Source organism: Pagrus pagrus (genome assembly GCF_965226575.1).
Source record: "Pagrus pagrus genome assembly, chromosome: 4".
Classification (NCBI taxonomy): Eukaryota; Metazoa; Chordata; class Actinopteri; order Spariformes; family Sparidae; genus Pagrus; species Pagrus pagrus.
This window is the reverse complement of record NC_140188.1, coordinates 2,941,123-2,959,307: the sequence shown is the minus strand read 5'-3', so window position 1 is coordinate 2,959,307 and position 18,185 is coordinate 2,941,123. Positions and strand designations below refer to the sequence as shown.

Below are 18,185 nucleotides of genomic sequence, written 5' to 3'. Positions count from 1 at the left end.
GATTTTTTTTCTTGGTTTATGTATTTATGTATATTTTTTAATTGTGTCTGTGTCTTATAATAAACTGAGCGTAACTGAGAACTCACAAAGTCGTTGTGTGTCAACAGTTGATTCGGACTCTTTGGGCGTTCACTGTGAAATTTTTCCAAATGATGTGCTGTTCAATATACTGTGACCTGCTCACGGTGCTGTAGAGTAGTGGTTTAACTGAGGTGCTATGAACAACACCTCTAAAGAATTTAACTATGGATACCACAGACATATCATATTAATGTGTCAATTAAAGTAGGTTTCCTTTGAGAAATCTGCAAAATACAGGAAATACAGCACATAAGGATTTCACTGTAATCCTGTAAATAAAAGAACACCCTCAACATTTATAACATGGAAGGAATTTACTGTAAGGTTGTAAAGTTGTTTGTCATACACCACTGACCTCTGGTGGGTGCTGAAGTAAATACAGGGTTAACTGATTCAGGCTGCAAAATGTGGAAACCAAAACCAGTGAAACATCTTTCTAAACCAGTGTTATTCAATCAGTGACGTAGGGACCCCCAGTCAGGCATGTTTTAGATGTTTCCCTGCTCCAACACACCAGATTCAAATGAATGGGTTGTTCTCAGGCTTAGCAGAGCTTGATGAAGTGAAGAAGTGTGAGTCGAGGGGGGCTTAGTGGTTTGCAATCTGCACCCTCACGACAAGATGCCACTAAATCCCACACACTGAGGAAAGAGGGCTTGAGACGTGTGATCGAGACCATAAACTCCTTAGAAAACTGCTTACTGACGTGATAAATCAAGTAAGGCGTTAGGGTCATGTTCTCATAGGATTCTATAAAATCTGACAAGTTGCGACCGTAGACCTGTCATGGTCATCCAGTCTATGGGATGTATGAGACAGATAGTTTTAGCAGTCCCAGCATGGCTGCCAGCTGGGCTCAAGGACACATAGATTACTTACTGGAGCTTTAACAGACGAGGAAAGCAGCATATTTATGATGTGATCAAGCTGTCCGCCCTCCTCAGGCTTTACTGATCACAGCGTTTAACTTTACTCTTAAGTTTTCAAGCTGTTGTACAAAGAGCAGGTGGCTTAATAAAACAATGCCACTGTCACTGTGATGCTATTAATCTTTAACATCATTAGAGGAGAAGACATCCTCAGTGTCATGTGAGAAACTGCACTTTACACTTTACCAGAGGAGACTGTCACACAACATCAGACGATGTGTTCACACACTAAACGGAGAACACGGCTGCATTCAGAAGGATTTATACGAGCTGTCACAGGTAAATATCATCGACTCAGACTATACAAGGATTATTATTATGACTGTTGACTTCACATGTAAAAGATGAAGCTGAGGATCTCTCATATTTTCTGTTACTTTAACACAGATTATGCATTAAATAGCTAAGCTTTACTCTTAGGTTTGACTGCGAACTGATTCACAACTGACTTCAAAAATGTTTTATGACAGATTGACAATGATACTGAGATATTTACAGACAGACAAACATTCTCAATATTTTCAAACAATGGAAGTTTAAGTTAATTTGACATTTGTATATAAACTGACAGATTCCCACCCTTCTAACAGTGGACAGACTTTTTTGGCCACTTGAGAGCGGCTGAACAAGCAGAAGTTGGAACATATCAGGTGAAGTTTAGTAGTTCACAAAACATTTCTGGAGCTTCACAGGAAAACAACGTTGAAGCATTCAAATCAGTTTGGGATCTCTGGGCTTCTGGAGACTTGGATTATACTGGATGAGCTGTTCGGAGACATTTTTTGTGGAATGTGTTTTACATTTTAAAACAAGTCTCCAGCTACTTCAGCTGTTTAGGAGAATACTGTAACGGCGTTTTGTTGATTGTCTGCTGGAATATATATGCTTATTTATTTATTTTAATGTGTTCACTGTTCATGTCAGAGTATAGATCACAGCAGGTTTAAACACAAGCTTCTTTTTTCTGTTGTCACCTGCAGTCCTGCTGAGAGACACAGACTTTTGTCATTTACTGCCCTTGAACCATAAAAACACATCTGACTTTTATTTCCTGTGCAGGTTTAAAATGCTAACCAGGTGGTTAACTCTCACAGCTCTTCTTGCCGCCTCAGCCACTCCAGAAAGAGCAGCTTTTACAGTCGCACCAACCTGCAGGGTCAAAGGTCATCCAGAGTTAGCGCTGACTTTATACTGTGGAGATGAAGAGAACGCAGGTCAGTAAAGAAGATCAACACACCTCCACACCTGAGCTATTCAATCTACTTCATTCCACCTCAATAATAAAAGGAGGAGTCCTGGGAACGCTCTCATCAGTCAGCTTTATTTGTCTTTTTATGAGATTTATTACAGCAAGATAAACATTGTTTCTCTATGGCTGTCACACACCATCACATCAGACTCTGACTCCTCACCTGTAGCTGCTCCTCCTTTCATGTGCAGGTGTGGTCCAGTACTGGCACACCCCCTTTGGAGACCTCCAGAGTCCTGGTTCCCACAGTAAACTGGACCCCGTCTTAATGCACCATGACGGGAGCCTGGTTCTCCACAACACCAGCGCTCTCCACAGCGGCCTGTACTACTGCCTCCTGCAGCACACAGAGGGAACGACGCTGTGGCCCTACCAGCTCCACGTTAGTCATGACAACCAGGAATACAGCGAGTATGAGCAGCACAGCAGCTGTGGTGTGGTCAGGTCCAGGAGGGATGTTGGGTCTGATGGAGAGAGGCAGGGAGGCGTCTCAGACGGGCAGTTTGCAGGAGCTGTGGCGGCTTCAGTGCTGCTGACGTTTGTGTTTGGCTTCAGCGCTGGAGCTCTGAGCAGGACTCATGTTCTCAGGTGCGTTCAGGGACCTCACAACCCTAACCCTTTCTGTGTCAACTGTCAACTATCAAAGTAAGCTTTGATAAACGATTCATCGGTTAAAGTCAAAATTCTCTGATTTCAGCTTCTTAAATGTAAATATTTTCAGTTTTCGGAAATATCTTTGGGTTGTGGACAAAAACAATACATTTGAGGACGTCATCTTGCCTTTTTTTCACTATTTTCTGACAATTTATAGACCATAAAAATATTAACAGATTAATACAAAGAGAATATAATTGTTAGTTGCAGCCATAGTTGGAAGCAGACACTGGTTTTCTAGGACTCCTTACAGTGCACATAAAACGGAGCAGACAGAGAAGTCGTGAAACCGATTTAAATCTAAAGTATCTCAGTGAGAAACATGCTCTCTCTTAACTTACTCTCGGTTTTTCCTCTCAGGTGTTTAGGGGCAGTCACCACAAAGTTGCCTTCACCATGGAAACAACGATACCGAGCTGACACGCCAGACCATGCCTCCAGGGTCACCATGACAACCCCGCCGGCCATGTACGACAACCAGACCTTTGAGATGGAACAGGTGGAGATTTCATCAACAAACTCACCTCCACCTGCAAAACCTCAGAGAAGCTTCAGGGACAAACGACGGGAGGAGCAGGAAACCACCGCCTATCTGGAGGGATGTGACTACAAACAGGAGGAGAGAGAAGAGGAGGAGAGAGAAGAGGAGGAGAGAGGAAAGGAGGAGGTGGCAGGAGGAAGTCTGGAGGAGGAGAATAAAGGAAGTGATGGAGAGGAGGAGGAGGAAAGAGGAGTCTATCTATTAGGAGAAGATGGAGGGAGTCAAACTGAAACAGATGATGAGGAGAGCGGTGAGGAAGGAGAGAAGGAAAATGTAGAGAGCAGGGAGGAAATGACAGAAGAGAAAGAGGAGAAAAAGGTGAAAAAAGTGGAGGAGGCAGGAGAGCAGGAGAATAAAAACAAGGAGGGAGAGGGGAGCAGAGGAAGTGAGGAGGAGGTGGAGAAAGGGAGAGATGAGGAGAGGGAAGAGGACGAGGGATGGAGAGGGGAGAAAGAGGAAGATGGGGAGACAGAAAGTAACAAACCAGCGTCCTCCCCTCCCCGGCCGCGTCGTCGCAGCCGCGTCATCCGCCTGTACCAGTATGACGACGACGGGCAGCGATACGGCCACCTTCCAGACCCTGCCCCTGACGAGCCAAGCCCCGCCCCCAGGCTCAAACAGCGCTCCCTCTCTCTGACACGCCTCAGCACCATCATGACCGCCGCCTCAGCGGGGCCGCTGGACACAGAAGAGACAGGAGGGGAGGAGCGGCCACACTTCCACATGGAGATATGACACATTGTAGAGGGTGGACAAAATAATAATCATGTCAGGAGTTTAAAGGGACGTTCCACCTGACAAAAAACTCGAAACAAGTTCCTGTGATACAATGTGAACTTAAAAGTGTTTGCTGAATGAAACGGAGGCTGTACGAATCAGTTAGAAGCAGCCTGTCATACTTTTATTTCCTTTTTATTACTGTGAAAACATCTACAAACAAGACACAAAATGGGAAAAAATAATTATCAAGAAAACATAAATTCCACAGCTCTTCTCTCAGTTCATTTTTTTTTGCTTTGTTTTCTTATTTTAAGAACTCTTCCTCCACATTATTCTTTTCTCCAAATTAACACTATAAAAACTCGACTCGGTGAGAGAAAGGCCTCCTGACCACAGGAGGCTGACGATGCACAGAGACGACCTCTGAAGGGATGTGGGTGTACAAAGAGTCCACAGGGATGATCTGTAGTCCATTTGTGTCGGCTGAACGTGAAACTGCAGTTTTTCCTTTGTATGAAACGATAAAGAGATTCCTCCTGTGTTTGTGGCTTCAGTTTTCTCTCCCTCCTTCTCCTTTTTGGTGTTGTGATGTCATCTGCTACGATGCTGACCAAGTTTTCTGCCATTCCACGAACTCGTCGAGCAGCACTGGCCCTGCAAACAAAACCACAGGGACGGAAATTATATTAATACACTTAACTACAGTAACTCAATCGGTGCTGTGTTAGAAAATTGGATCCAAATTGGATTAGGGATGCTAGACATTGGATTTGGCCAATATTTTCCAGCTCACTGCTGATGCCAATACTGATACATGCACATGTTTTTTCCACCTAATTGCAAAGATCATCAAGTCTCTCCTCAGGTGGAATTAACACATTATGCCTAATCTTACTGTGATGGCATTAACAACAGTAACAATGCTCTTCAAAATGTACACATTCACTAGGCAAAATAGGAAAACTGGTTACCGGCAGTTTGTCATTTGTTTGTGCTCATAAAGCACCATCTTATTAATCCGATCCGATGACTGATGCCGATATTTAATTTTAAAGCCTGTACCAGCTGATACAGATGACGATCAATATCCTGCAGCCCTACTCCTAATAAAGTAACAGTTACTCCAAAAGTGAAACATCAAAATAATAGTTGTCACATCCGTCTCTATAATGCTTTTTTCCATTTGTAAGTAAAAGTTTGTCAATTATTAACAATAAATACATTTATTTATTCTCACAGCACTTGAACACAATGAACATGTTTCTAAATATGAGAGTGTTTCCACATCTGCAAATTTATTTGGGAAAAGTTTACCACCAACTGCTTTATAATTTATAGACTTGGACAATCAATTTTGGCAACTTATTCTTATTTCAGCACTTACATCTGTTTTATTTATTTGTTCAAAGGTAAGTGGCAGTGATGACCCTCAGAGGGAACATAGAGACTAGAGTCTAAATGGAGGAAGCTATCATATTAGCTGTGTTGCCTCATCCAGTGTCATATAACCCTTGCTCTGCTCGATGAGAAGCAACATCCTGAGATTTTCTCTGTAGTGGAAGGAGCCACAAGAAACTAGTGCCAGATTTCTCCAGCTAGATTGTTTTATCCCCTTTGAGAGACAGAGCGATGGTGGGAACGTCTGTCTCGTTTCATCACTGAATATTGAACGACTTTGTGCGGTCGCTGTATTAATGTTGTTTAATTTAGTAACAGAGAGGTGATTGTGGTGAGCAGTGGAGCTGCAAAAATCAGTTAGTCGTCAACTTCTAAATTTATATTTAGATCACCGATTAATCAGTTTGAGTCACTGAAGAAAGATTGATCCAATTCCAGCTTTTTAAAAGTGAATATTTTCTGGTTTCCTTCATCTGGAAACTGAATATCTCAACATTTGAGGACGTCATCTTGGGCAATGGGAAATACTGATCGAAATTTTTCACCATTTTATAGACCAAATTATTAAAATGGATTAATCGAGAAAATATTGAATGAATCAACAATGAAAATAATAGTTTGTTTCAGTTAGCAATGGAGATTTGCTGGATGTGGGTTATTGAAAAGGAGACTGTAACTGAGCCTTTTCTCAACCCGCTTCATGTCGTCTTCACCATCTATAATCATCGCAGCATTGGACACGTGAAGATGAAAACACAAGCAGCCAATGCTGACCAATCACAGTTCCTGTGACAGCGACGCATGAAGCCGCCGTAGGTACAATGTAAGAATATATCGCCGGGTCACGCCCTTAGTTTCTACTAAGGCCTCAGAGTGTGAATGTAGGTGACAATGAGCTGCTGGTTTACTCACAAGCTCCGTCTTCATCGTAGTTACTGAGGTCTGTATTGATGGTCCTGCTGAACTCCAGAACGTTATACCACTGGTCCTTATTCATCCCCTTGTACTTCGACTGCTGTGAGAGAGACAAACAGGAGAAGAGTGAGGGGGTGAGGAGAAAAAGATGGACAGGCATCTGTACACTTGTTTTGCTTTTAGAGAAAATGTGTTAGTGATCTATAAGATCAACTTAAGTACTCGTACAACATTTATTACTGCAAAGCACTTTTCACTGGCCTGCCCATACAACCACATGAGACCAACGGATTTACCTCCAAGAACTGTTGGAAGACGGGGAAAAGAGGCCAAGTTCTCCCGAGCAGCAGGGCCAGCATGGATTTAGCCGTGTCCATGTCCAAACTCCTCTGGTCCTTATCCTGATCACACAACAGAAGCACAAAGACAACAACAGTGAGCGGGAGGCAACAGAACTGTTGTGACCATTTCAGTCTGTTTTGATCCAGTTACTCCTGCTGATGGTCACTTTTCCACAGAGCTCTGTGGTAATATTTAATCTGACTGTTAAACAAGGCTGCACATTCCTTCCATTAAAATCTCAACTCGTCACTGCTGCAAAGTTAGAAGTTAAACCACAGTGGGTGTTATGATACTCTACACAACAACAGCAAAAAAATACACAAACAAAACACATCAGACTCACTCTGGAGAAGTCGAAGGCATATCTGTAGATGTTTTTGAAGACTACAGAGTCATTGAGCTGATTGCGCAGGTAATCCAGTTTGCTCTGTAACCTCTCTGTGCAGTCACACCTGCAAGTAGTTGAAAGACAACATGCCAAACAGTTTTTCTTACAGGTCTAGTGAGAACAAAAGATGCCCGAGTGTCAAAGTACAAGAGGTTAATAAAGCTTTTGCCTGTACACAGAGTCTATGGTATATTCATGTGTTCATAAACTAATCAAGATGATGACAACAAGACAAAGTCTGATTAGTAAATTCTGTTTTAAGCACCACAAAACTGAAAAATTGAAGTTTTCTTACTGTAATAATGTCATTCCCCTGAGCCACTCGTCTTTTGTGAAGAATCCCATATTTGCTGCTTCTAGATGCCAGGCTATAACTAACATGATAATCTGCAAGAAAGAGGAAATACATTTGTTTAAAACACAACATTGTTGGATGTGAACAGAAAACTGTGTACGCTCTCTCCAGAAAGTTTTCTTGAATTGGAAAAAGGCCACAGTCTTTCTGTGGCAGTGGAAATGAAGGAAAGAAGGAAAACTAGTTGTTTGATAAATCCAGGCCCAGGTCATGAAGAGGCTGAGGGAAAGTGACGGACTCACATTCTCTGGTTCCACACCGATGTCTTCACAGAACTTCTCCATGGCCTCCGGACCAACCACTTTGTCGGGGCCGGCGTACTCGTGGAACCAGGCCAGGCACTTCTTATTGGAGAACAGCTTCTCAGAGATCGGCCTGGCCCCACGGATCTGAGGTCGGGTGAAACTACAATGCAGACCACAGGTTTAAGGATTAAATAACAGCAAATAAACTCATAATATAATGGGAAGAAAAATTTATTAATTTAAGTGACGCAGGTTTAATGTAAATATCAAAAACAACTGAAGTAGCTGGGGACTTTAAAATGTATGTGGACTACGAAACTTCACCTGACTCTCCATCAGCATGAGGGTGATGAGATAATGACTGAATTTTCATTTTAAGGGTCAACTTTTCCTTTAACTTTTTAATATTTCTCACATGGTCAGGACACACTTCTGAACATGAAACACATGCAATCACATAAACAGCATTAAAGCTCTGCTCCTCCTCCTGAAGCAGCGCTGATTAAGAGGACAAGTATGTGCTGAGTGCCGTGTTTCCCAAGTGAGTAGAAAGAACAACACACACACACACACACACACACACACACACACACACACACACACACACACACACACACACACACACACACACACACACACACACACACACACACACACACACACACACACACACACACACACACACACACACACACACACTTCAGTATGCCTCCTGCCAGGTGAAAGACAACCCTGCCAGTCCTTTTTCTGGCTACTGCAGGGTTCAGCCAGTGGTCCTCTTCTCCAACAGAGAGCCTCTAACTCACCAGCTACGCACCAGAGGTTTCACAAACATGCTACAAAACACACCCAACTCAGTAATACACTGAAAAAATGCCTGGGGACATGTCATGCACTACTGGTAGATGACCAGAGAGGACAGACATACAAAGTTATGGTGTGAGTGAACGTGTGTTTACCTTGTGATTTTACACTTGTGCTCATTATCATCTGCATTAGGGAGCTTCCTCTTCTTCTTCACCACAGGCATCACTGAACCTTTAGTGGGCTTCACTAGCTGGGCTACAGAAGAAGAGATTCTTTTAAAATCACATGTTGGCAGGGTGTAGTCAGATAACAAATCCATCTACAGATGACAATACAAGCCAAGAATCAATCATCTATTTCAGGAGAACGTGTGCAGGATGGAGGTCATACCTGTGTACTTCTGGCTGCCCTGTCCATTCAAATCTAAGAGATTCTGGAATAAAGGAAATCACAACTTCATAAAAACATCCATGCACACTTTTATAAACTTTAATCAAGTTAAAGGCGAGATATTAAGACCGAGATAACATTGTGCTGCAAAGTGTAATCGCTGTGTTAGCTACATTTAAAAATTAACATGACTACTCACAAGCTTGTCCAGTGTTTCTGATGTGCAGATGTCTGCCGAATGACCTGGATTGGATTGAAGTAAAAACGTCATAATTAACACGAGAAAGATATCATTCGTTCTCAGAGAATGTCAAAAATGCATGATAGACATTACTTACTTTATTATTTTTTTTTTTTATTAACCCTAACAGCATCTAGTTGAAACTCAAATTATTATCAACTGCATTACAAGGATTACTTTATCCTCCATCATTTACTTCACGATTGTGATGTGATGTGCAGTAAAAATACACAGTCCACTTCACAAAAGTAATTTGCCAGGAATAAATGCTTTCATTGACGTGGTTAGCAGATGCAGCTTATTACCGGATGAAGCTGCACTGCGTTGTGTTGTGAACCCGGCCTTATTTTGCCCTTATGGAGTCTTGTATTTTGAAAACCCCACTGTGCCAAAACAGTGGCCTCTTTTAAAAGAAGAAGGGGGCCGAGTTTGTTCATGGAGCACTGAAGTGTGTCTGAACACCACATTTGTGAGGTCGGCTGCTAATGTTGGCCAATAAAGTCTTAGTCGGCTTTCCAGATCATCACAAAAGGTGACTCCATTTCTTTGTGGACCTGGTTATAAACAGGAAATGGTCTACCCCAACGTGTCGCCAAGTGTGAGCACACGGTTACCTGAACCATCACTTGAAACATTAAAATGTCCCTTCAGTGAAACTATGGTACATGAGCCAAAACCATGAAAAAGAGACTTAGTATATGTGGACAGGTGTCCTAAAAAAACATGTGTCACAAACTTTTAACAATAGAGTTAAAATTCAACTACAATATCACGTGTAGAGATTAAAAGTGAATATTGGAAATTGGTATTTAGAGTATCACTGTATGAAGGAGGCTTAACAGACTTAGATGACACTTTCAATCAGATATTTGCTGAGTGTAGTGTGCCAACAGCTGTCATGAGCACGACTCATAATTTACCAAATGTCAGTTTTTGTCATAGGAGTGAGTTATGTTGACAAAATATATAAGAATACCACGTCAATAGTATGGTTTAAAACTAACTAAGAGTATACCAATAATAAAGCATTAGCGTAATTAATTTGTATGTAATAATATAATAATAATATTGCGTCATCAATGTATTTTTCTCCTGTGCGCACACTTAATAGCACTGGTTAATATAAACGCTAACATTACCTGAGTAACTCAGCATTACTCGGAGAAAACATGGTTTAAAACACTTATACGATTAAAGGTGGTTTATTTACAAACATTTCTGATCAAATTATATAATAATAAATGGTGGAAATAATAAACCCACTACCGCAAGACGTATTTTCAACAAAAATCAGTAGAGATGGACAGGTTGAGCCGACAATCAGCACATTTGACAAACAAATATTAAACCCTGTTCTAGCTCCTGTTGTAACCTGCTGTCTTTAAATAAAAACAGCTTTAGGACTCGTCCGTGGACGCTAGCTGAAGGCTAACGAGGTTAGGATGACTAATATTTAAAATCGTGACCAGACCTCGCACCTCGTGTCGATTAAACGTCACAGACACTTTAATTACAACATAAAACAAACATTATTAGTTTAAAATTCTTCTTCTATTCAGTCTTTGCTGCTGGGAGACTTCTTTTGTTTGCTAGCTAACATTAGCGGAGCACCGCGGGTGTCACAGCTACACTGCTAACGTTAGCTATTTTGACAACACACATGTCAAAGACCTGTCAAATCCACCTGAACCCAATTCCAACAAAGTACAAACGAGTTGCTTGTTTACATAATCAACACCACGGAAAGTCCTTCAAATACTACAAACACTTACTTTTTACAGTTAGCGGCTGGCTGACAAATCAGTTGGACTTCTGCTTCACCGGGGTTTAGGCTGTCGCCGGTGTTTCCGGGGAGTGGACGATACCACCGCTTTATGGGGGTGTAAAGCGAATTAAACGTTCCCGCGTCAAGGAAAATGTTTTCATAAAAGCGTTTTTACAACGATATATTTGAAGACAGAATATATGATCGTATACAAATAGTACATATTTTATTTTAGTCAACAATGAAAAAAGCAAGGAAAACAGCTGACTATAAGGTCTACCCTACTGGACCGCATAGGGAGAACCGTCCGTATTTTTAAAGGAACAATCCTTTATTTTTGGCACTCACATGTAGCTAATCCAGGTGTAGTCACACTCACTGACCCAAGAGACCCATGGTGACTTGACCTTTTACTCCAGGATATAAGCTCCCATCAGTGTCACGTCACTGTATCCATTAAGTCTCTTTTATTTTTTGGATTGCATGGTTGTTTTTTTGCAGTTGTATTATTTCACAGGAAACATCTGTAATTGCATCCTCTGAAACAGCCTCAGAGGCACAACTGTGTGTCTTTCCTCTATTCAAGTGAGCCCTACAACAAACCCCAATGTGTCATCCTTTGCTAGGAAGGTGTCTGAAATAGCAATCTCAGAAAATGTGTCCAGATATTCCTTCTCAATCAGTTGATGTGAGATATAGGACACTACAAGTGAGGGACAGGAGCCACCCCGAGAGCAGCAGGTGCTGTATTCTGGCTGTGGCTGGCTCTATCCCAGTTACATTCCTCCTGTATCTCCCCCTCCGGTTCATCTCCATCTGGGGACTGGTGTGTGTCAGCTTGGGCTAAAAGCTGCAGAGGCAGGAAGAGCATACAGATGTGATACCTCCTTGTCTTTCCCTGTTTTTCTTTTTTCATTCCTACACTTGATTGTGACCATTTACTTGACATCAAACCTGCAGCGTACACAGGACTCTGAGAAACAGATTAAATCAAACTGTAGTTAATTAGGTTTCATACATGAACTATATTCAATTTTAACTTGGTAAGTATCTGGTATCAAATACCATCAGCATAAGCATAAGACAAAACAAATAATTTCTAGATAACTGACTTTATTTCTTAATCTAGCGATGGCAATGAAGTCACCTTCACCTATGTATTTATTGCAGTTCATGGTTATTCAATCAACACTTCAAGAACTGTCAAACAGCTCTGAGATCATCACTGCTAAAAACTATGCCCTCAATTATTACTGTGTTTTTTTATAACCTTGAACCCAACCTTTGATTTTATTTTATTTATTTATTTTGTTATAATTAAAAAAGAACAGCAGATTTTTTAAACATAAATGGACTTGCTGTCTGCTCAAGCAGCTGTAGTACAGTGTCGACTTTTCGCCAGTAGGTGGCAGTAACAGTTTTGTGGCGGCGCTGCAGCAACATACAGCAGTCTGAAGTACTGTGTGATGTTTCCTCATTTTCTGTGTCACTCTTCAATCTTTTTAACGTTTTATTAACATATGAAACATTGTAAATAATTTGACATGTTTTCCTCTGATTAATGTTTAGCTAACCTACCGCTGAAATCTGCAAAAGCAAGTTTTTGCAGCGCTAAATCTAAAAAAAACTACAAATCCCAACGATAGCCTGGACTCGGCGTCACCGGAAGTGATACTTTTTGGTATAAATCCATTTCCGCCTCCGTTGAGGGTCCTTTCCTGTCTACGGCCTGTCTGAAGATGGCGGTGCAAATCTCCAAGAAGAGGAAGGTTAGCGCTGTTTTATCACCGTTTTACTCACACAGACAGCAAGATTATGTACAAATGAGGTCTTGTCGGTTGGGATACAACTGTTTCGTGTTCCCTCCGGTGTTAGTCGAGCTTATTCACCTCTGATTGGGAGAGGATTGATCCAGATGCTGCCGGCGCTGCGTCCTCCTCATTTGGCTAGCTAACATGGCTCTGCCCGCAGCAGCCGGGCGTGAGCTATAAACCGGGACCCACAGACATGAGCCCCGTACTCATATTAAACCCAGTCCGGTCGAGAGTACGGCTGTAGTAGACCTCAATTCTCGTTTAATATATCTTCTGTTGAACTTAGTTTTAGGTCTCCTGTTCTGGTTTAGCTGGTGCGTTAGCTTCATACTCAAATGACTGGGTCCAGCGGAGAGCTAGCTAACAGATGAACCGTCAGAAATAAGTGTCCAGTGGGCGATGAAGAGTGAAATGTAGAGTGAAATCAGTAACGTTGGATCAAAACATGATGGCTGAACAGTGCAGTTATTTAAAATTGCTGTTAATGACTGACAGTAGCATCTTACTTAGATTATAGGGTCAGATTCAGGAGATAAATTCAGTTTAAAACGGATGTGACAGGGACTAAGAATATTTTTTGTAACGTAAGGCAGTGGCTCTCAAACAGTGACCCCTAAACTGACACAAATAAGACCATCGGCCCTCATTTAATAAGATTTTGACCCAAAGTCCTGCAGCTTAAAGTTTTGCTGTTATTTGTTTTATTGCAGAACTATTGAAATTTAACGTTATATATCTAGACCCTGGAGTTTTTGTCCCTTCAGTGATGAGACGATGACGAGTCGGAACAGGACTCAGTCTGGTTCTGGTGGTTTCTGGTTCAGGTTCACGTTCTGTGGTTCTGCTCCAGTTCCTCAGAGCAGCGAGTCTTTCGGTTGAAGACATCGAGGCATTTGTCTGAGAAGGGTTGAAGTAGCATCTGCTGAAAGTACCGTTGTAGGAGAGTTTATGGTCTCTGCTTTCATGGGATTTCCTGAACTTTTTTTTTTTTATCACAGAAAGTCTATCAATTGATTTACTACTTATTCTAATAAATATTGACTCCAGTGTATTTCTTCTTTGTGATGGTTTAACGTTTCTCTCTACTTTCTTAGTTCGTCTCAGACGGTATCTTCAAGGCCGAGCTGAACGAGTTCCTGACTCGCGAGCTTGCTGAGGATGGCTACTCTGGTGTGGAGGTGCGTGTGACTCCAACCAGGACAGAGATCATCATCCTGGCCACAAGGTGAGTGTCCGGCCGTTACTATGACAAATGTGCATGGGTTTATTTTTGTTGAGCATTAATAGTGAGCTGTTTAAATGTTAAGTTACAGAACAAGACGTGTCCACAACATTCAACACTAACTCTTAACTGTCTCTAGGACCCAGAATGTTCTGGGAGAGAAAGGTCGTCGCATCAGAGAGCTGACCGCTGTGGTCCAGAAGAGGTTCGGCTTCCCTGAGGGCAGTGTCGAGGTAAGAAACAGGGTTATTACAAGAGGATAAGAGCTTACTGTAACAAATGCATCATATTGCTGTGAAAACAGAGTTTAAACACGGATCGTTTGTTGAGGGAAATAGGTTCTTACTCAACTTTTTGCCACAAAATGGGACAAAAGGGTCCAAACAGTAAACACAACAAGCTTGTGCACAGGAGCCACAGTATTTAACTGATGTTAAAACATCCGGTTTGTGTTTTAATAATATAATTCAGGCGCACAGGCTTCAGTCTTGTCCTCCCTTCAGTGATGATACGATGACGAGACAGAACAGGACTCAGTCTGGTTCTGTGGGTTACTGGTTCGGGTCCACGTTCTGTGGTCCTGCTCCAGTTCCCCAGATCAGGGAGTCCTTTTCACATGAAGACACAGAGGCATTTGTCTGAGAAGGGTTGAAGCATCAGGAGTGTATCGCATTTCCAAAAAAAAGGATCTAGACAAGATTAATGACGTGAGATTTTCTGTCCACTCCTGCAGTTTTATGAAAACATGATGCATGTAGAGCCAATTAATTTATCTGCGTATAACGTAATGAAATGTCTCTGCAATAGTTGGTACTTTCCATTGGCAGCATGCAGGTTGTTGACTGAACGTTCTCCTCTCTTTTAGCTGTATGCTGAGAAAGTTGCCACTCGTGGTCTGTGCGCCATCGCTCAGGCTGAGTCTCTGCGCTACAAGCTGCTGGGAGGTCTGGCTGTGCGTAGGTAAGCACTGCTGTTCAAGAACTGTGAGGATTTACTGTCGGTTCATTCAAAGCTTCAGTTGAGGTTTTTGAAAGAAACTTCAGATAAATCCTTAAACCAAATCCTCAATGTCTATAGTACAAGAGCCAAAGTAGATTTTTCTTCTCTTTGTATAAATGTGATTGAGTATTAAAATGTTCTGTACAGCCCCATGATTTTCTTCTGTTGGTTGAGCTGATCATACCTTTTTGTTTTTTTTTAATTAATCTTGGATCAAATGTAGCTTTAATGTTTTAAGGATGCTGCGTATTTAGAGCGTGTGCACAGTAACTTTCTGATATGAAGCGGCTTGGAGTTCTGTTTCCCGTGCTGGCAGTGAATTGGATGATTGAGTATATTGATGTAAGCCAAATTTTGGTTGATGGATTATAAGGTGATGTAAACAAAGTAGGTTTGTGTCCTCAAATTCAGCACATCGTTTTACGTTTCGTTTTCATAGCTGTATGAAGAGGAAATATAATTGAATCATAATAATTTGAGTTGTTGTAATGAGCCTCGTGTTCGTTTAATTTTTGTCCCTTCAGTGATGAGACGATGACGAGTCGGAACAGGATTCAGTCTGGTTCTGGTGGTTTCTGGTTCAGGTTCACGTTCTGTGGTTCTGCTCCAGTTCCTCAGAGCAGCGAGTCTTTCGGTTGAAGACATCGAGGCATTTGTCTGAGAAGGGTTGAAGTAGCATCTGCTGAAAGTACCGTTGTAGATTTTATGGTCTCTGCTTTTATGCGATTTGCTGCACCTTTTTTTTTTTTAATTAAATCACAGAAATATACAGTCGGTATCAACAACAAAATAGCTCAGTATTCCTTGTGCCTAAACGCAGCAGAAACTGCCATCTTTGCAGTAAATTTTAAAACTTTGAGATTTTTGAGACACTTGTTCATACTTACCAAAAAAACAGGAAATTACTGACTGTAATTCTGTCAGTTTCTGTCTGTTCACACTGTTCCTACCCTCTTTTCTCTCAGGGCCTGCTACGGTGTTCTGAGGTTCATCATGGAGAGCGGTGCCAAGGGTTGTGAGGTCGTGGTGTCCGGCAAGCTGAGGGGTCAGAGGGCCAAGTCCATGAAGTTTGTGGACGGTCTGATGATCCACAGCGGAGACCCCGTCAACTACTACGTCGACACAGCTGTCCGCCACGTCCTGCTGAGGCAGGGTGAGTACAGCTCGGCCAGGGACACAGCAGCAACATTAAAGAAACAATTAGATCCCGGCAGTACTTCATTTGTTTTTGCTGGTACTAGTAATGCATGTTTATTCATGTCATTGTTGGTCATCATCAGGTGTGCTGGGCATCAAGGTGAAGATCATGCTGCCCTGGGACCCCACCGGTAAGATCGGCCCCAAGAAGCCCCTGCCCGACCACGTCAGCATCGTGGAGCCCAAGGAGGAGGCCGCGCCCACCACACCCATTTCTGAGCAGAAGGGGGCCAAGCCAGACGTGCCCGTCATGCCCCAGGGAACACCTGTACCCACCGCATAAGAAGGTCAGAGACGGCAGGGTCCCATCAGCTGGTTTACTCTTTACTGTTTGTTACCTTTGAGTAGTGACTGGTTTCCAGCATTCTGTTGGGATAACGGACACCACAGAATCAGCATCTTTAAATAAAAATAAATAGGGACCCGCGGTTTGTTTTTCTTTTAAAGAAAAAATTGCAATTGCAAAAATGTAAGTGTTACTATTAATTTCTTAGGATGGTCACAACCAGTGCCCCAAAATGACTCGGGATACACGATGCAGCAATCGTGTGTACACTTTGAACGTAAACACAATGGCTCAATATCAGAGGACAGTTACAACCCTGAAATATTTTAATCTATATATTACAAACTTTAGTACAGTTAATGTTTTTGTCATGATTGTAGTGAACCTGATTTTTATAATGTGGAAAAATTTGATTCAGTAATAACGCACCTTGATTGTGACGTAGGTGACTTTTTAAGTGAACGAAATATGCTGAAAACGTCACTTTAATTTGACAATATCCATGCAGTATACAAAAAATTCTGTTATAGTCCCTTCGGTGATGATACGATGACGAGTCGGAACAGGTCTCATTCTGGTACTGGTGGTTTCTGGTTCAGATTCACGTTCTGTGGTTCTGTCCCAGTTCCTCAGAGCAGCGAGCCCTTTTGGTTGAAGACATTGAGGCATTTGTCTGAGAAGGGTTGAAGCTGTTTTTAAGAATAACTGAGTGAGTGTAGGTTAATAACGCCAACAAACTGAGCAAAGCAAACCAAAATAAACAGTGAAGTATTTGCTTTCACAGGATTAACTTGAAGTCTTTTTGCCAACAAAGACAACATTGTACACAGGATTCCTTTAGATCTAGAATAAATTGATTGATAAAAAAATCTCTAACGATTAAAAGAATAAATTTATACTGTATTTATAATCAATCAATTATAACTGATGGCCCCTTAACATAAGTTTGAATGTTATAAAAATCATCAGTCATGGGAAAACTAATATTTGAAGCATTGATGGCTTTGACTAAAACCATTCATTGTTTTTAACATGAAGTCATGAGTGTTTGATGCTGGTTTTAATTGATTGATTTTTGTCTTTTTTCAGGTTTTCCAGTTCGATCAGATGGAAGCAAGACCTTCGGTTTTTTGTGTACAAAAACAATAAAATCTGGAAAATACACTTCACATGTTGTGTTCACTTTGTTGCACTGTTCAGTCTTGATAAGTTTGGGAATTACAGTTCACTGGTCACACAAATGTTTAAATGTGAAGCTCCTCAAGTATTTAATTCTTTTAATGCGTCAGAAATGTTTTTATCAACAAGGTATCGTTTGCCATCCACAGTGATAACCGAAGAGCTGTAGAACATAATATACAGAACACAAGATCATAATCTGACACGCTCCTCACATTTCTTAGTCTTTTAAACACCGGTTTGGTCAAAAAAAGATTGCATAAGAGTTTTATTTCCTTGTGTTTGCTCTGGGAAGACTGAGTCAGACTTCAGACCTGTCTGACAGGAGGAAACAAGATGTCTCACTCTGTTCTAATCCCTGGCACCAGAAACAGACTGCTGAAGTGAAGTTTATAAAAAAATTCAATTTTTCATTTGAGTGTTGGTTGAATCGTGCTGGGCCTATGACTTTATTATTGAATTTATAAG

The 18,185-nt window shown here is 41.5% G+C and overlaps 2 protein-coding genes across 2 annotated transcripts; one reads left to right on the top strand and one right to left on the bottom strand.

The window, feature by feature from the left end:
* Window positions 1-4,350: 4,350 nt before the first annotated feature.
* dcun1d5 (DCN1, defective in cullin neddylation 1, domain containing 5) lies at window positions 4,351-11,113 on the bottom strand. The gene is made up of 10 exons (XM_084350777.1): window positions 11,028-11,113; window positions 9,214-9,257; window positions 9,015-9,057; window positions 8,777-8,879; window positions 7,815-7,977; window positions 7,513-7,604; window positions 7,173-7,281; window positions 6,784-6,888; window positions 6,485-6,587; window positions 4,351-4,828 (listed from the first exon to the last, which is right to left on the bottom strand). Exons 4-10 carry the CDS (start codon window positions 8,845-8,847, stop codon window positions 4,773-4,775), a joined length of 699 nt encoding a protein of 232 aa, XP_084206903.1. The 5' UTR covers window positions 8,848-8,879; window positions 9,015-9,057; window positions 9,214-9,257; window positions 11,028-11,113; the 3' UTR covers window positions 4,351-4,772.
* Window positions 11,114-12,684: 1,571 nt separating this feature from the next.
* rps3 (ribosomal protein S3) lies at window positions 12,685-17,702 on the top strand. Its single transcript, XM_084351992.1, has 7 exons — window positions 12,685-12,789; window positions 13,929-14,059; window positions 14,196-14,289; window positions 14,922-15,016; window positions 16,021-16,208; window positions 16,336-16,539; window positions 17,628-17,702. The coding sequence occupies exons 1-6, from the start codon at window positions 12,760-12,762 to the stop codon at window positions 16,533-16,535; spliced, it is 738 nt and encodes a 245-aa protein (XP_084208118.1). The 5' UTR covers window positions 12,685-12,759; the 3' UTR covers window positions 16,536-16,539; window positions 17,628-17,702.
* Window positions 17,703-18,185: the final 483 nt, after the last annotated feature.

Excerpts from the sequence above, each read along its gene's own strand:
- dcun1d5 (XM_084350777.1), bottom strand. The coding sequence starts at position 8,847 with ATGCCTGTGGTGAAGAAGAAGAGGAAGCTCCCTAATGCAGATGATAAT. Across the intron at positions 6,889-7,172 it reads ATGCCTTCGACTTCTCCAGA|GATAAGGACCAGAGGAGTTT; the intron begins GTGAGTCTGATG and ends TTGTGTGATCAG. Across the intron at positions 4,829-6,484 it reads CTACGATGAAGACGGAGCTT|GGCCAGTGCTGCTCGACGAG; the intron begins GTGAGTAAACCA and ends TTTTGTTTGCAG.
- rps3 (XM_084351992.1), top strand. The coding sequence starts at position 12,760 with ATGGCGGTGCAAATCTCCAAGAAGAGGAAG. Across the intron at positions 14,060-14,195 it reads ATCATCATCCTGGCCACAAG|GACCCAGAATGTTCTGGGAG; the intron begins GTGAGTGTCCGG and ends AACTGTCTCTAG. Across the intron at positions 15,017-16,020 it reads GGAGGTCTGGCTGTGCGTAG|GGCCTGCTACGGTGTTCTGA; the intron begins GTAAGCACTGCT and ends CTTTTCTCTCAG.